This window comes from Lissotriton helveticus, chromosome 2_1, assembly GCF_964261635.1.
Source record: "Lissotriton helveticus chromosome 2_1, aLisHel1.1, whole genome shotgun sequence".
Classification (NCBI taxonomy): Eukaryota; Metazoa; Chordata; class Amphibia; order Caudata; family Salamandridae; genus Lissotriton; species Lissotriton helveticus.
Window position 1 is genome coordinate 895,666,500 of NC_136059.1, and position 18,923 is coordinate 895,685,422.

Sequence of the window (18,923 nt, forward strand, 5' to 3'; positions counted from 1 at the left end):
ACTGGTGCATCGGTGCTGCAAGTTTAAAGGAACTCCTGGGCAGGCAGGAACAGACAGCAAGCACAGATTTTGTGGTTAAACATCAAAAAGAGCCTTGATTTAAAGTAGGACAGGGGGCTGATGCTCAATAATTACAGCAGTGAGTGCCCTGCAGACAGTAATGACGGATGAGTGTCGCCCCACTGGTCAGTCAGAGGTCAAACAAAAAATAAACTGATCTCTGACTGACTGAGCTGATGCCAGTAGTGTAGGAAGGAGCGGGCCGGGCATAGCAGGGAGGACTGGTAGGTGTACTGTAAGTGTGCATGTCTGTTTGGCCACCTGTCTTAGGCCAGACAAACAGACATGCACACTTAGATTTCTCCAACCCAGCTGTTTTGCACAGCCGGGTGGAGAAATGACACAGGCTCCTAGTCACTTTCTGAGCGGCAATCCACGCTGCTCAGACTAATCCTGGCACTGCTCTCATGCAATTGAGAGCAGTGCCGAGATTGGGTGGGGAGCCTGTGTCCCAATGCATTCTGAGAGGAGACCCGGAGAAGAGGACCAAAGCGACTGTGTCGTCAGGTAATCTTTTTGAAAATTATTATTCCATCTAATACCCCATCCTGCATCGCTGCTTTAGTATTGCGGCAGCCACTACTGCCTGCAGAGCCCTGAATTTGCCAAGCACAAGAAAACAAACGTAGCAAACCAAACATGCAAGCCATCTTCATGCCTTCACTGCCCAATTCAGACAAAGGACCTTATTTAAAGGAAGGCAGTATCAGAAGATCTGAAAAAAATCAAGGACCTCCTGAAAATTCTAGAAGTTCCTAGGACATGGAAACAATTCTTATTGAAATAACATTCCTAAGTAACTTGGGACCATTCGAAAATCAAGTCCTATACATAATGAGATGATATCAACACAGGCTCAGTGTACTACCACAAATCATTAAAAACATTTCATTTCTAACACCTACAAAGTTTAGCCACCCGTGGTTCACACCACACACATATTGATTTTGTTTTCGATAATGTTCAGTAATTTGTTTTATGATTATATTTAAACTGATTATTTCAGTGTATATGTTGTTATATTGCCTGTGATGTTATTTATGTTTCATCATGGCTGCTTATGTCAGAATTTAAAAGATTTGTATGAATAAAATAAAATGTTTTTAACTGATTTGTGGTAGTACACTGAGCCTGTGTTGATATCATTTTATTATGTATAGTACTTGATTTTCGTATGGTCCCAAGTTGCTTAGGAATGTTATTTCAATAAGCAGTATCAGAACATCTGCCATAAATCAGCAGATATTCCATCTGAAATGCTTGTGGGGAATCCCACCTCACCTAGAGGCGGTGGAACTGGTGAAGCCTCAACCAGCTCTGCCATGGCAAACACGTCTGCAGCACCACAGCCACTGAACAGCACTTCCACTGCAGGGCAGGCTTCTGACATCCGTCTGGGCAACCATGCCATGATTTACATTTTGAGATTCATTCTTTTCTCGCAACGTTTGCCTTTTCTTCCTATCCGTTCACTTGGACTTACACAATGAGATGCAATGGCATGAGAAGCAATATATATATATATATATATATATATATATATATATATATATATATATATATATATATATATATATATATATGTATTACCTACTGGCAGTCGCCAGTAGGTATATATAGTTAGGATTTTTTTGAATAGGGATTTCTGAAAATTCTATGTTGAATAACTTTGGCGTTGATGGACGGAATTGGCTGAAATTTTCAGGAAAATGGCACATTTTGTTTCTGAGCGTCCCCTGAAAGTTTGGAGGGGTCCGAGAAAAAAGGGGGTCCCAAAACATGTTTTTAACATTGAGTTTTCCATAGGGCGGTTGGACTCACTTTTAGCTTATACATCCACTCATTCTTCAATATGTAATACATATTTTAACTTTACAGAAACATACAGTCACTGGATGTTGTCATCAGTGATGTCATCAGTGATGTCATTTGAGATGTCATCAGTGATGTCACTGACCATGTCATGAATGATGTAATATGTGACATGATCAGCAGTGGATTGCGGGTGCGCGATATATAGTTAGTGCAACTAACTATATATGCGAATTTCAATGGTTTTGTGTGAGTAAAATAAGGTTTTGTAAATGCTAATTCCTAACTATATATGGTCTATAACCTATGGTTTTTTCAGTGAATATATATATATATATATATATATATATATATATATATATATATATATATATTACCTACTGGCGATAGCCAGTAGGTATATATAGGTAGGATTGTTTTCCATAGGGAAATCGCAACATTCTATTGGGAATAACTTTGGCGCCGGTTGAGGAATCTTCCTGAAATTTTCCTTAACTTTGCCTCGCGGCGCTCCGGTCCTTCCCTGAAAGTTTGGGGGATTCGTCAAGCGGGGGCTGAGATAAAAGGGGGGTCCCAAAACGTGTTTTCTTCATGTTAATTTCCATAGGGCGGTTGGACTCACTTTTAGCCCGAACGGCTGAATGGTTTTCCACCAAACTCGGCAAAATTGTAGGGACTGGTAGCCCGATGTGCCTTTGCTATGTCTCAAGATATGTGCTCCAGTGGTTTTTACGAAAATTAACTTTGAAAAAATATATATTGGGCTACATTGGGCTATATATATATGTTAGAGCCCAAATGTAGCCCAATGTAGCCCAATGTAGCCCAAAGATGGCCACCAGAGACAAAAAAAAACAAATGTAGCCCAAATATCAGCCAGATATAGCCCAACTATAGCCCAATGACAGAATGTCCCAGAGTGTTCTAAAGAACAACTAGAGCGCTAACAGTCTTACTTATGACAAAAGTATGGCACACCTGAAGTCATCTTGATTGGAATAAAGTGTTTAAAACATTTAATTTGCAAAGGAACTAAATGAGGGGGTTCATTTTGCCATAGAAATTATGATTAGTGCTGAAGAAAGAAAAATTAGGGCACATTTTGAGTGACTTCTCAAATCCTCTTATATTTCATTAAAAAAATTCTGATATGCAGTCTCCCAAGATGGCCACCAGAGACAAAAGAGCCTGTCCTAAAAAACTCTGATAGCAAAGCAGGCATTTGAGATTTCACAAACGTTTTAATATATAAAAACGTTATCCGCTAATAGAATTAGCATTTAAAAAACCTTGCGAATTCAATGAAAAAACCATAGGTTTCAGGCCTTATATAGTTAGGAATTAGCATTTAAAAAACCTTTGAAATTCACTGAAAAAACCATAGGTTTCAGGCCTTATATAGTTAGGAATTAGCATTTAAAAAAACCTTGCAAATTCACTGAAAAAACCATAGGTTTCAGGCCTTATATAGTTAGGAATTAGCATTTAAAAACCTTTGAAATTCACTGAAAAAACCATAGGTTTCAGGCCTTATATAGTTAGGAATTAGCATTTAAAAAACCTTGCAAATTCACTGAAAAAACCATAGGTTTCAGGCCTTATATAGTTAGGAATTAGCATTTAAAAACCTTTGAAATTCACTGAAAAAACCATAGGTTTCAGGCCTTATATAGTTAGGAATTAGCATTTAAAAAACCTTGCAAATTCACTGAAAAAACTATAGGTTTCAGGCCTTATATAGGTAGGAATTAGCATTTAAAAAACCTTTGAAATTCACTGAAAAAACCATAGGTTTCAGGAGATATATAGTTAGGAATTAGCTTTTAAAAAACCTTTGAAATTCACTTAAAAAACGATATGTTTTAGTGGTGTTATAGTTAGCTGGACATTTTACTCATACAAAACCATTGAAATTGCTCCTATATAGTTAGTTGTACTAACTATATTTCGCGCACCCGCAATCGACTGCTGATGATGTCACATATTAGATCATTCATGACATGGTCCGTGACATCACTGATGACATCTCAAATGACATCTCTGATGACATCACTGATGACATCATCCACGTGACAATCACATACACCTTTTCATACACTATTACAATTTTTCATCACTCTTTGTAAAATACAGAGTATCATATTTAAATCCATTGTCACAGCAATACAAGTATCTAAAAATCCACTCAGTGATTCATAGATGTATACACACATCTAATCACTTAGCTATGGATTCACTCATACATGCTGTCAATGAACAATAGAACACTATCAAAAATACTTATACATCTATATCGACATTAAACAACAGCACGCATCCTATTCACATATGAAGTCATCCTACTCACTTATGCAAACAATGGATCATACTTACATATTTACTTAGCAAAACACTTATACAAACACCACTTCTTCTATTCATTTAGATAGTAAGTCATACTTAGTGAATTATAAAATCATTATTACAAGTATACAGTTATCCATACAGTCACTCACACAATCATTGTGTCTTATGTATACTTATTTATATACAACAACTGACACATACACTGCCTTTTATTTTTCTAGTTTGTTGGACCTGTACCATTGAGAAATATATTTGCTCATCACCACACCCATAAAGATATTCACTCACCCAAACAACTGTTAGAACATGTAGTTTTAACTTCATATATCTACTGAATCAACTATTCACACATCTTTGGACAGTCACACACCCCCCACCGAACCACACACACTTTCACACTCCCATACAAATACTCAGTTAACTAATCAATAACTAATATAGACTTTCACATAGCTAGTAACCAACTGTAGAATCAGTTTACACAACAACTGACAAAGTGATACAGATATTCACACAGTTTAGTCACTATCCACTATATTTAGTGAGACATTATAAATTGGTCAAGTAAACAGTCAATTACACTGCTACTAAATCCTCCATCCAAATATTTATTCATATATATCCACGTATTCTTCAATGCAAATTGCTATATATATAATGCATATTTAAATAACGAAGCAAACCACATTCACTGGATGATGTCATCAGTGATGTCATCAGTGATGTCATTTGAGATGTCATCAGTGATGTCACTGACCATGTCATGAATGATCTAATATGTGACATCATCAGCAGTGGATTGCGGGTGCGCGAAATATAGTTAGTACAACTAACTATATAGGAGCAATTTCAATGGTTTTGTATGAGTAAAATGTCCAGCTAACTATAACACCACTAAAACTTATAGTTTTTTGAGTGAATTTCAAAGGTTTTTTAAAAGCTATTCCTAACTATATAACTCCTGAAACCTATGGTTTTTTCAGTGAATTTCAAAGGTTTTTTAAATACTAATTCCTAACTATATAAGGCCTGAAACCTATGGTTTTTTCAGTGACTGAACATATATATATATATATATATATATATATATATATATATATATATATATATATATATATATAAACTATACGTTTGTAAAATCGAAAGCATTAGAAAACCAACAATGTCCCAGATCGGCTATGCAAAAAGACCCTCAGCACGTCAGGGAGATTGATTATGCTGCATAAAAAAAAAGTAGCCCTGTAACAGGCATCTAAGTTTGAAAAACAACAAATGATGCTTTGTGGTCTGTTATGCCTGAGTGACGTGGCACTTTCAATTAATGCAGTTTGCCAAATTTGTTAGACACCCAAGAATTGTTGGGCTAGCTATGGTTGTGGTGACGGAGTCGCTGACTCCCGTTTACCAGCTATTTGGTTTCCCAGCCTTTAACTTAAATTACCTCCATATTGTAACGTGTGATGTCAATTGGCCACCAGTCTGTGGCCTAAAGTTAGCGCACTGCCTATTAGGCCACTGAGAAGTACAGTGCAGTTTGGAGGTGCAAGAGATGGACATTGTCTTCCCAGTCCTTCCTTGTCGTCAACTAAATTATTTATTTTTAAAGGCTGGAAGATCAGTCCTCGTTTAAATTCAAACTACCAAAAAATCAGTTCAGTCTGTCATTTTTTTTAGAGACTGAATGAATAATAAACATGTGTTATTATGAGAATTGTAATCTAAAATGTTTTTTTCTACATATAATAGCACCTATTTTATGTGTGAATATTTAGAGAGAAATCCTGCCTATTGAGTAAATATAAATGCACAGATGTTAGAATTTACTGATTTGTGGAAATTATTGCAAGGAAATGGACCTTGTTTACTGAATTATTCTTGCAGTTTATTGATAATGAAATGTATTATTTTTGTATTTTAATAACTTTGAAGGCTGTTTAGCTATCCAATAATTATGTTCGATTTGAAATGAAAACACTACTTGATGTCCATGTATCTTCTTTCTTCCAGCTGCATTTACCATGATTGGCACGTCTACACAGCTGTCCGACATCTGCTCTCAATTTGCCATCCCTTCCTTCTGCCACTTTGTATTCCCACTCTGCGACGAGCGAACGCGCACTCCGAAACCACGCGAGCTGTGCCGGGATGAGTGTGAAGTACTGGAGAATGACCTCTGCCGGCAGGAGTACAACATCGCCAGGTCCAACCCTCTCATCCTAATGCAGCTGCAGCTACCTAACTGTGAGGAACTGCCACTGCCCGAAAGCCCAGATGCTGCCAACTGCATGAGGATTGGCATTCCTGTGGAGAGGCTCACCAGATGTAGGTTTCCTCTGAGCTGTCTGTTCTTCTCAGTTTGCTTATTACTGTTGAATGCAGTTATCCAGATCTTTGCAGTAGCAGCCCGTTCCCTGCCAAAGTGGGGGGAGTGGGCTGGGTCAGAAGAGGGAGGTAGGGAGGAGGAATGTGGGAAGGGTTTGGGTAAAACACATTAAAAAAAAGTTTTTACATTACCACTGCCGCCACCGCTGTCTCCAGCGAATCGGATCTTCCTGCTTCTGGCTTTGGGGACCGGCTCCCAGCCTGCCCTGTGGCAAATGTGGAAGCTGCTCTTGCATCAAAGCTGCTTCAGGATTGGCCTGAGCGTCACAAACTTGTGCTCCCAGGCAGACTGGGAGCCTGTGCTGCTCTCTCCAGCCCCAGCAACGCAGCTGGGACTGGAGAGAGCTTCACTACGCATGAGGGGATTGGCCGGCCTGAGTCGGCCGGCCAAACGCCTCATATGCAGTGAAGGGAGTGCCCACCACTCCCCCACAAGCAGTGTCATCCACTGAACCCACTTCAAGACTCATCAGAGTCCTGGGGGCGGGTCCATGGGATTACAATAAAACGGTTATAAAACGGGCTTAAAATCAGTTTTTTTAAAATCATTTTATGTACTGGTGGTGTCAGACGTGGCGGTGCTCCTCTACCCTAATGGAGCAGCTGCCACTTCTGCTTCCCATCACTAGAGACCCTGAAGAGAGGATACTGCAGCATTGAAGTATTGTGCATCTTGCAATACTTCAGACAGACTTTTCACTTGCAAATGGTAACAATCAGAGTTCAATCAGGTTTGGACCACAGTGCATATATTTAATAGAAACAATGACATCTCTTACAAATGATGTATTCGGATCTGTTATGTTCTATATTACTTATATAATGTTCATTTACAAGTGAAGAACCATCTAGGCGTTTAATTGACAAATTATGAGAAAGTCAATAGAACTGTACACAATTATTTACAAAACTGTTGCGTTTTTACAATCAAGAGAAAACTAGATCATCAATGCTTGAATGTCGCCTCTAGGCACATTCAACACCCTTGTTTCTAGCACAGACATGGCTCTGTTGCCAGTACTAACATTGCGGTTGTGGGACTTGGAGCAATGAGGAGAAGAGCTAAAACGATGTAGACAGGCAATGCTGGCATCGATAGCGAGGAAATGGCCGACCTATCCCACAATAAAACCAGTCTTCGCTATACTAAGATAGAATTTAAAGAGGGCGCCAGTTCAGAGGTCCCAGAACTATGGTGTATGACCTGAAGTACCAGTGCAAGTCAATAATACAGCCGGCATGACATTTTTAATAATTTATAAGAAGCGTACTTGAAAACAAAAGAGTCGCCACAATTTAGCCTTAACAGCATGGCAACATTGGATATAGTGATTTGAAACAGACAAGAGGAATTCGCAACATTCTTTTGAGAATGTCTGAGGAAAAGAATCAATTTACTCTTCATTGTCCTGGGAATACAGTATATGTATAAAAAGTGTGTTCACACAGAAGGTACTTGCTTGTGGCCATTGTTAAGCAGGAAGTGTACTGCTTGCTCCAGTCTCTTTTGGGTGGTCCTGCTGAAGTCGAGAGGTGAAAGTCTTTGTAGGTGTCAAAAGTTTTACCCAGAGGGATTCCTCCTGATCACATCACAGTTTCTTTAGAGAAGGGCCCCCGATCGTGTCCAAGTGTCTGGCCTTCGCAGTATCAATATTTGACCACTGGCCGTCCTCTATAAAAGTAGCTTGCAAGTGTGGGAGTCTCACCGTAAGAAGAAATGCCCATAACAGACGTATTTTTTGAGATTGTGGCCCTATTTGTATTCCTCATCAAGTAGCTGCAGTTCTAACATTTGAGGAGTTAGGAGGAGAAAGACGGTTTAATCTCTTATTCAATTGTGAAGATCATGAGCTCTCATTTGGTAACATAATCAAAGCTTGTGCAATGGTTTAGCGAAATTTCTGCTCAAATTTGTATCACGATAGCATGATAACTACTGGAGTACCTGCAGCAGTAGTGTATCGTAAAACCTTTCATAAGGCAGCATATACAAATAGTATTTTGTGTAATGCTAATTTGGAAAAGGCAATCTATATTTCAAATACTGTAATGTTAAGATACCTGCTTTCCTTTAACTTTAAGCTTCTAGGCCCCATAAGCATACGTTTACAATGCTTAAAGAAACTGAACAGTTGTTTAGGGGAGGCACGTATGTCCTAAGGCAGGATTCAAGGCCAACTATTCTCACCCTGTACGACTCCACCATGTTTCCACATATCTTTCATAATGTAATTCAATACTCTTCCGATATATCCATCATTGCGGTGTAGTATAATAGGGAGCATGAAGTGGTATATAAATGCAATCACATTTTAATACAATACATATTAACTTCTACTGTTCCGTGATTCCTTTGTGATGGGAGTGGATAGATATGCTATATACGTTTGAGTGGACATTAGATTCCCTCACAGATGTCTTATCATGCGTTAACCACTGCTCAGTGAATGTGTCTTGGCCAACCAAACCTCTAGACTGACATTACAGCTTTTGAACAAAGGGAAAAATTCCATACACAGGGGTGGCTCCTCTGTTCGGGCGGAGGAGCGCCGCCCCCCGCCATCAGATTTACACCTGGGAAAAATAAAATTATAATAAAACATGTTTATTATCATTTTATTTTTCTTACTGGAGCTGTCTTGGGTGTGGGGCCATCCATCATAACGACTGACAAGGGGCATGGAGGAGGAGTGGTGGGCACTGCTGTTAGTGCGCATGTTGGTTTGGCCGGCCACCTTAAGATGGCGAAATTGACATATGCACTATGATGTCTCCAACCTGACCTGAGCTGCATTGTCGGGTTGGAGACAGCAGGCACAGGCTGCCAGTCTCTCAGGGAGCACAAATGGAAGGCACTCAGGCCAATCCCAGCGCTTCTCTAATGGCTGCCAGCAGCATGAGAGCAGCTTCTTGATTGGCCGTAGGGAAGTCTGGGAGCCTCAGCCTGTGCTGCAGTGGAGCCAGCAGAGTGGCAGGTATGTTTTTTTGGCACTGTTATTGTCTACCCTCCATGTGCTCCTCCCCAGGGTGATCCCCCACACTGCCCTACCACTTTTTCCTGACACCGGCTGCTAAATGTAAATGTGATGTAAATGTTTTTGAGCTTGTAAAGCGCATTGCTACCCGTCCATAGGTCTCCTGGCGCTGTATAACTCTGGGGAACCCGTCCTGGCTTTCCCTGTGGGATGGTCCCTTGCTGGGAGTCCCCAAGGTGGAGCCAGGCATCCCCGGAATTGGTGGGGCCGTTGTGGAGATTAGGCAAGCTAATGCCCAGAGTTGCCGAGTGGAACCCCTGATTAGAGTAAGCACCGAAGCGAGAATTATCGAGTCCGCTGATCAAGGTCCACAACCCTGCCGCGTCGGGAATTGAACCCTGGTCCCGGGCCGACTTCTGCTCTCGGGTCTGACGCCTCTAACCAGTGAGCCACACTACTCAACTCCTGCTACTGTCCATACACACAACATACCTATTAATATATGGCTTAGGTATGTTCTCTGTAGGTAGCGTGTACCAGTTTGAAACAGATTTTGCAGTAAAAGGAACTGGCATTATGTTCTTAGAAGTGTGAGACATTCATTTATGTTCTCCTTTCTTTTCCTAATTCTTTTCCTGAATGATACAGATCAGCAGTGTTACAATGACTCCGGAACCGAATATAGAGGTATGGTCAGCGTTACCAGGTCAGGCCATCAGTGCCAGCCGTGGAATAGCCAGTTTCCTCACAGCCACCATCTGACAAGCATGGTCTATCCAGAGATCGGTGGAGGGCATGCGTACTGCCGCAATCCCGGCAACCAACACGAAGGCCCCTGGTGCTTCACTCAAAATAAAAACGTGCGCATGGAACTGTGTGATGTGCCTCCTTGCCGTAAGTATGGATTTAGTCTACTTAAAAACTTTTTTATTTTTTTGCAGTGGTGGAAAAATATTTTTCGGTCAGGCTCCATACGCATATTCTTTCTTGGTTGAAATAAAAATAGCAAAAAGAAACAATACGATTTTGACTTGAGAAGCAGTCAAACAAGGAAAGGGTGGACCTTGAAGACCTCGGAGCCTGTGTTTTTTTTGCCTAAGTATGGCAGGAACATTCTCTAATTAAAGCATGTACATCAGACTGTGCTGTCTATATATCGTCATTCATTTAGAGAATTTTTTATTGAATTTAGCACTCGGCTCTGCACTGCAGCAGCGTAGCTCCTTATGATGCGGCTGCAACATGGTCTAGTAGAGGCCATTTCTAGTATAACAGTTAGGAAACCGAGGAGAGTTCGTAAATGAGTTCAGATTCTATGCAATCTAGAAGAAAGAGTTCTTGCTAGCTTCAGTCCGAAAAATACCATCACAATAGACCATGGCATACAAATAAATGAAGATTCTCTGCAGATGGAGCAATGATCAGGAAATGCACTCACTGTCTCTCTCACTCTTTCTTTCTCTGGCTCTTACTTTCAGACAGAAGACCTGCATAAGTTTACTGTATCAGATATGTCATAGAAATAAAAAATGTAAGATAACTGTAATGGGTTGAAAAGAAAATTGTCATTGACCAAAAAATGCAAAAATAACTTTATATAAAAATAATTGTGATTGTTGCTTATCTATAAAAGATAAAGGCGAAGCATCCATATCTTGTTTCAAAAAGGAGACATTAACAGTGGGAGAGACCAGGATACATAGTAGCTAGCCAACCTTTTGTTTTCCTACACCAGCCCTCAAAGTTAACCACACTTTCAATATATTCATTTTAGACTATCCTTGCCCAGCATATCCTTGCAAGGTATCGGTTTTACATTTCCGAAATCATAGAAATACAGAAACATCACATAAAGTAACATCATGCAACATTTAAAATAATTTACCGAACAAAAAATACCATCAACACTTTACCCAATATAAATTTACAGTAAGTGGTTAAAAGGTCTGCAGTGAGTGGATAAATAGCGAATAACATCAACATTCCACAGAATTAGATACAAGGACTGTATAAAAAACAATTAGAATACAAAAAAGTAGATGTAAGAAACAACAATAAAATAAGGGTCTAACTTAAACGAGATAGTCAAAGTTCCACATATTGTGATACTTTTCCTCCCAAATGTATGGGTAGATGTAATGCAACGAGAACACCTGTGCTTTGTTAGCCTTTGACCCCAAATCTTTCTGCATAAGGTTAACTGGATTCAGGGTGTTAATTACAGTGGCGGCTGTGGCCAATCTAAAGTGGTGATGGGGGCGGCGAGGGTGGGGAGAAGGGGTTAGGGGAATAATTATTCATTAAAAAAATACTTACTTGCCTCTGCTGGCCGCCTCTGTTCTCTCCTCTCCTCCTGGCAGTCCATGGACCACACAGCACAGGCTTCCTTCCCAATCCAGATGCTTCTCTCATGCTAAACGTAAAATTGGAGAAGCGCTATGATTTGCCTGAGCGGGCTCATCTGACACTTGCTCAGTTACCGGGAGCCTGTGCCTTTTCTTCACTCAGCTGTGCACCACAGCTGGGTTGGAGAATATAAGTATGCATGTCGGTTTGGCCATTCTAAGATGGATTGCCAAACCGACATGCACACTTACAGTGCCCACCACGCCTCCTCCGTGCCATGGCCCCGCCCTGCCCTAGACTTCATCGGCTCAGTCAGTAATAAATGAAATAATAATAACATTGTTTTAGCATTTTACTTTTCATCTGCTGGTTCTGAGCAGTGGGGCGATGCTCCTCCGCCATTACGGAGGAACCGCGCCTTGTAAATTAAATAAAATATGATACCAGGTCAGTTATGATACTTACTTATTTCTTTAGAGTTTTATATAGTGCAAACAAGACCCTTACTTGTGACAGAGTGCTTTACAGGACAAGCAAAAGCAGACAGATAATAATAACAACAATATAGTATAGCCTGATATAATATACATAACATGATATATATCATAGAGAACAGTATTTGCATGCACAGATGGGTAGAAGAGAGATAAGAAGACATAGTCTAAAAAGATTCCCAGGCTGAACACAGTCAGAGGTGTGGAGGAACGTAGCGTGAATTAAGGAGCGACATAGGAGTGAGAAGAATGCAATACACAGGAGCAGCTGGGGGGTCAAGAAGAGAGGGGGGTAAGTCCTCAGTGGGTGGTAAATTTGTTACATAATAACATGTTTACTTCTTTCTTGAAGAGGGATGTGGAAGGATTGCTTCTGATCTTGGGAGGGAGAGCATTCCCGATTCAGGGAGCAATTCTGGGGAAGGATTGGTTGTATGTATTCTTTTTTTTTTTGCATTTTTGCGGCCTGAGTAGTAGGGAGCTTGTACTTCTGGAAGATCGGTTTCCACCAAAGAGGGTCCGTTTCTGGGCCCGGTATGGAGGGGTACTGTCGAACAACGCTTTATGATAAATGCGCTCCTAAAACAGGCATCTTGACCTTACTTTTAACCAAATGTTTTGTGGGTAGGTATTCACACATCCCCCGTTAGCTGTCTTATTGGGTTCAATTGGCCATTTCCAATACTTTTAATTCTTTGCTTGGATAGAGTGGAATCTGCTCATAGATCCATGCTGTACCCATGGCTTATTAAATTTTCCTGGGCCTTTACAAACATATTTCCTCCAATTGTACTAATTGTACTAAAACATGCACTATCTCTTTACATCTTTTGAAAATGCAGCATGGAGAGGCTCTCTCATAGACTGTATTCCACCTACTCTACTTTCTTAAAGTTTGGATCTATTCTTACATCGGTAGGAAAAGAGTAGCAAAAATGTGTTAGTTTGAGCACTTTCATTTAAAAGCCATATACCCTCTCAATACTGTATTACTTTTGTTTTTCAGAAGGTCCACGCGACAACTCTAAAATGGAGATCCTCTACATCCTGGTTACTAGCATTTCAATTCCTTTGGTCATTACTTGCCTCTTTTTCCTGGTGTGCATGTGCCGGAACAAACAGAAGGCATCTGCTGCCACACCACAACGTCGTCAGCTCATGGCGTCACCAAGTCAGGACATGGAAATGCCGCTGATGAACCAACACAAGCAGCCGGTATGCTTCCATTCTTCTCTGAAGTATTCTCTGGTGGGATGCATTCTTGTGATAAATAGATAATTTACTCATTTGTAGTGTTAGAGTCTAGCTTCCTTTGTTTTGACTGTTTATTTTGACATCGACATTGCACACTTTCCTTTCTTGTGATCCTCTCTGGCTTCATTTGAAGACCATCATGTTGTATGTTCTAACCTGAAAATAATAGTGTTCCCCTTTTCAACCATCTGATGTTACTGTCACTTTCTTTAACCCCTTGCGTGCTTCTGTCAGCCAACGGCCATCGCGCGCACTACCTTCGTAGTGCTGCTCACGTCTGTTGGCCGACGCTGCCCTGCCCACTCATTAATCCCGCCGCAATGGGTTAAAGGAGACCCTAAGGTTTACTAACAGTATTGTGCAATGCAAAAAACTTTAAGAATTCATTCACAGATTCCTGGGTTGCACTTTAATGCATCACCACCACACACCCAAAATGCAACCACGTCAGTAATTGTAGACGTATCATTGACATATTTCCATATATTCTGCACTTTTTCTTGGAATCACTGTCATTAAAAAATAAGCATTCTCCAGTGATAAATTGCATACCAAAAGCCCTTGTGGTTCTGGATAGATGAGCTGTGTGTTGTGTATTTTATAATGGGAACTAATGTAACAAACCTTTGGAGGAATTTTGATACGTAATAAATGTAATGCCCTACACATTTGGTTAACCGTTGCCATTTATTTTGTATTTCAGGCTAAGCTGAAGGAGCTCAATCTCTCAGCAGTACGGTTTATGGAAGAGCTTGGAGAAGACCGTTTTGGCAAGGTGTATAAAGGACATCTCTTTGGCACAGCCCCCGGAGAACAGACTCAAGCCATTGCCATCAAAACGTTGAAAGACAAGGCGGAACTGGCCATGAGGGAAGAGTTCAAGCATGAAGCTATGATGAGGTCCCGGCTGCAGCATCCAAATATCGTGTGCTTGTTGGGAGTGGTTACGAAGGAGCAGCCTATGAGTATGATCTTTAGCTACTCTTCCCACAGTGACCTCCATGAGTTTCTGGTCATGAGGTCCCCCCACTCAGATGTTGGCAGCACAGATGATGACAAGACTGTAAGGTCTACCCTGGAACCAGCAGATTTTCTGCACATTGTGACACAGATTGCAGCAGGGATGGAGTTCCTCTCGAGCCACCATGTTGTACACAAGGATTTAGCTACCAGAAATGTTTTGGTGTTTGACAAACTCAATGTGAAAATTTCTGACCTGGGCCTATTTAGGGAGGTGTATGCTGCTGACTACTACAAACTGGTAGGGAATTCTCTTCTTCCCATAAGGTGGATGTCACCAGAAGCAATAATGTACGGACAGAGTTCCACTGATTCAGATATCTGGTCTTATGGTGTTGTGATTTGGGAGATCTACAGTTACGGCCTGCAGCCCTACTGTGGGTATTCCAATCAGGATGTAATTGAGATGGTCAGGAACCGCCAGGTTCTTTCCTGCCCAGATGACTGCCCTGCATGGATATACACATTAATGTTGGAGTGCTGGAATGAATTCCCTGCCAGGAGGCCGCGATTCAAAGATATACACACGAGACTGAGAACATGGGAAAGTATCTCAAACTACAATAGTTCAGCACAAACGTCTGGGGCAAGCAATACCACTCAGACAAGTTCTCTCAGTACAAGCCCAGTCAGCAATGTCAGCAATGCTAGGTATGTGGGACCCAAGCCAAAAGCACAGCCTTACCCACAGCCACAGTTTATTCAGATGAAAGGACAAATCCGACCAATGGTGCCAGCACCTCAGCTCTACATTCCAGTCAATGGTTATCAGCCCATGGCTGCCTATGGCGCCTACCTGCAAAATTTCTACCCCATGCAAATCCCTATGCAAATGGCTCCTCAGCCAATGCAGCAGCAAATGATCCAGAAACCAGGATCCCACCATAGTGGGAGCGGCTCCACCAGCACTGGTTATGTAACAACTGCTCCCTCAAGCACGTCGGTGGCCGACAGGGCTGCTCAACTTGCGGATGGAGCAGAGGGGGCACACGCTGCTACTGAGTTGATACCCCAGAATCTAATGAAAGAAGAAGAGGACTCTGTACCAGAAACAGAATTGCTAGGCGACAATGACACGCCACCATTGGATGAAGTAGATATTCAATTAGAAGCTTAAATTAGAACGTTATCGCAAGAGACTTAAGGGAAACAGTGTTTGTGTTTGCTTGCAGTTTGAGAAGTAATCCCATGTGGGATTTAAGCTCGATAGAATAATCTTGAAATGTTTGAGCCACTTTGACCTACCAGCAATGGATTAAGACAGCCGCAGCGTGGCACCGTTTTTATTGGTGGCTCTCGTTGCTTGGATTTTGGGCCAGGATTGTTTTTTTTTTTAAAGGGACAATATATGTAAGGTAGGCTGCTTTGACATAATGACTGTTACTATGCAGCATATTGCTGCATAGCTTTGCACATAATGTGTATTGTCTGTGATTGTATTTCGCTCTCCAAGTTCTTGCTATATGTGCGGAGAAAAAAAGGATATGCAACTCTCCAGCATTCTGTTGAATGTTTCTCTGTGTCTTGCAAAGGACGGACAGCAGGGTCCACTGCTCCTGTCATATTCTTAAGGAAGAACACTTTTCCAGAATGTCACCTACACCAGAGTGGGGCTGGTCTTACAACTGCAGTGCCTGTTAAACGGGACCGGAAACTCGAGGGAGGTGGGTCATTCCCTTGTTCCATCGCGGAAGACTTCCTGACAGGAAAACTCTTGTATATGTTTACGTTCACTTTTATTTTTATTTGTTGGAAAACGGAACCAAATCTTTTACTTCTGTTTAACTTTACCAAGTACAATTAATATATTAGCATAAGAAGCCAAAATGAAGAGAATTGTACTTTGTGCACTAATTTACCAAACTTCTAAATGGGAAAAAAGAAGAACCTATCATTTTACTCCAGAGCGGGTGTTTTGGTGGGGGTTCTGTTAAGAAACTCTACATGTAACATCTGTTGGTCCTCTGTATTTTTGTTATCAAAATGTTTTTTTTTTAAAGCATGAGGAAGCAGTTCTGTACACTATACCGTTTTGGTGCTTCTTCGGGCAAACTGTGTACAGACTCTTAAATGTAATTTATATGTGGTATTACATTTTATATACCTTTTTAAACTGAAGTATTTTGACCTTTTTGAAAGAATGAGTTTATAATTTAACTGTTTACATTTCCCTCTTTGGATGCAGTTATCATGTCTCGGTCTAATGATATGTTCTGTAATATATATAAACTGGTCCATTTCATTTCATGACAGTTTCTTTAAAACACCTCCATATACACACAAATAACACACACTGTTGTATTATAGCCTGGGGCACAGTGTTGTCATATTTTGTAAATTGAGTATCCAATAAAGAGATACATAAACATTGGTTAAGTAATTTTTCTTTGAGATTCCCTTTTCACTTCTCTTCGTGTGCATTATAAAATGGGGCATTCACGATTTACGACGATTTCCTCAATTTCCTGAGTAAAAGTTGAACGTTTCCCGTTCTCTGTAGTGTGTCAGCGATTAAGCGTTTCCTTACAATGTACATCAGCAATTATGAGATGAACATTCTAATCTTGTTACACAGTATGCAACTTTTTGACAATAGATTTTTGTGATTGAGAAGATAATCTTTGCTGATGTTCTTAAGGAATGAGTGGTATACAATAGTGCTTAAAAAAATAGTATGCATGCTTAGTTGTCTTTTAATGCTTGTACATTTTATATTGAAACGTTTCAGGCACTCTTATATTTTTTAATTTTATGGGCTAAAACAAAGCGCCAAAACGTGGCTATCAAACAACTATGTAAGACACAATGTTTTTCTGTGAACTAATAGGCAAAACTGGTCTTGATGTAAGAAAAACGTAAGATTCAGCAGTAAAACCTGGCCGCATTTTGATGTGCATTCCACTCTCCCTTCGTAGCTCTGCTAAAAAGAAAAAGCATTAGCAAAACCAATAGCTTGAACTATAAATTAAATGGTTGGTGAGTTTCTGCCCATCTATATTTTTGGCTATTACTCCTCTCTCACTCCTCTTTTCACTCAGTTTTTCTCCCTGCACTATCATTCATCTATTCACGAGTCAGTATGGTCACTGTAGGGGTCCACAAATAAAAATGTATATTTGAACATAATTATGATAAAGAATAAAGGGTTACCCTTGTCTAGGAAATTGAAAACAGAAAACTATAGCTACCGTACTCACCAATAGAAACGAGTTTCCTACATCATAACTTCATACTATTCCATTACTACTTTCTCTCTAATCCCCTTCTAGAGACTCTTTACCCCTCCATCTCCCTTTACTCATCCCAAACTTCCTACTACTGTTATGATCTCCAAAAAACATTTACTAGACCATTCCCTCTTCTATCCCTTTCAATTTAACTAACAGACTCGCATGTCCACCGCTCAAATTAATTTCATATTTCCCTATTCTAATTCACCACTAATCCTTTTTGGGTTCCGGAGTAGCTTGCCACTTGCCGAAAAGCGTTTTGACGCCTCAACAGTGGTAGTAAGAGCTATATAAATGCAAATACAATACAATACAACAGAATATTTTTGATTTATCAACATGCTACGCTCTGAGAAGAGAATGATGGTCAGAACTGTGACAAGTATAATATTAAATATTGGAGCACACATCTACAACAAGAAATAGTTTCTTCAGGTGAACATACAGAGCTAACTAGGCTGCCCTCCTTTTCCAAGTCACAGAAATTCACTCTTTCATTTAGAAAGTCATTAAGTTTTCCCCTTGTTTGGCTATATTCACATGTTCCAAAACTGTCATAATTGGTTATTTGATTAATCAGTTTTCCGTAATTTGCTTGCAATTCCGAAGTCCAGAGCACATGATTTTCTCATTTCAGCTTGATTTCGCTTCTCTGACCTATAGAGTGACAGAAATATCACTGAAGATGTATTAGACTTGATTGTCCTTTGTTCTGCTGTCACTGTTCATTCACCCATATCAGACTGCAGAATCTAAGTGGCTCACAAAGTCTTCCATCTGAGCAGCATCACAGTGTTCCTGTTATCTCCTTGCTTAGTGTGCACATTTTGAGTTTTGTTTAGTCGTTATGCCTCAGTAGTTTGCTTTGCATAGGTCTCTGTTGGTGCTCAAAACCTGTCCACAGCACAGTGCTCTGTCCTGTTTTTCCATGGCAGCGTTAGCGTGCCCAACTGGTCTACAGCACAGTGTAATGATGAGGTGAGATCTCAGTAACACAGTGTCAA

The 18,923-nt window shown here is 40.4% G+C and overlaps 1 protein-coding gene across 1 annotated transcript in view; it reads left to right on the plus strand.

The window, feature by feature from the left end:
* Window positions 1-17,060, plus strand: part of ROR2 (receptor tyrosine kinase like orphan receptor 2) — a 361,950-nt gene extending 344,890 nt beyond the window's left edge. Inside the window, exons 6-9 of the mRNA XM_078675620.1 lie at window positions 6,226-6,540; window positions 10,224-10,469; window positions 13,422-13,630; window positions 14,373-17,060. Coding sequence (XP_078531746.1) covers window positions 6,226-6,540; window positions 10,224-10,469; window positions 13,422-13,630; window positions 14,373-15,806 — 2,204 coding nt within the window. The 3' untranslated portion in view covers window positions 15,807-17,060. The remainder of the gene's footprint in view (window positions 1-6,225; window positions 6,541-10,223; window positions 10,470-13,421; window positions 13,631-14,372) is intronic.
* The last annotated feature ends 1,863 nt before the right edge of the window (window positions 17,061-18,923 follow it).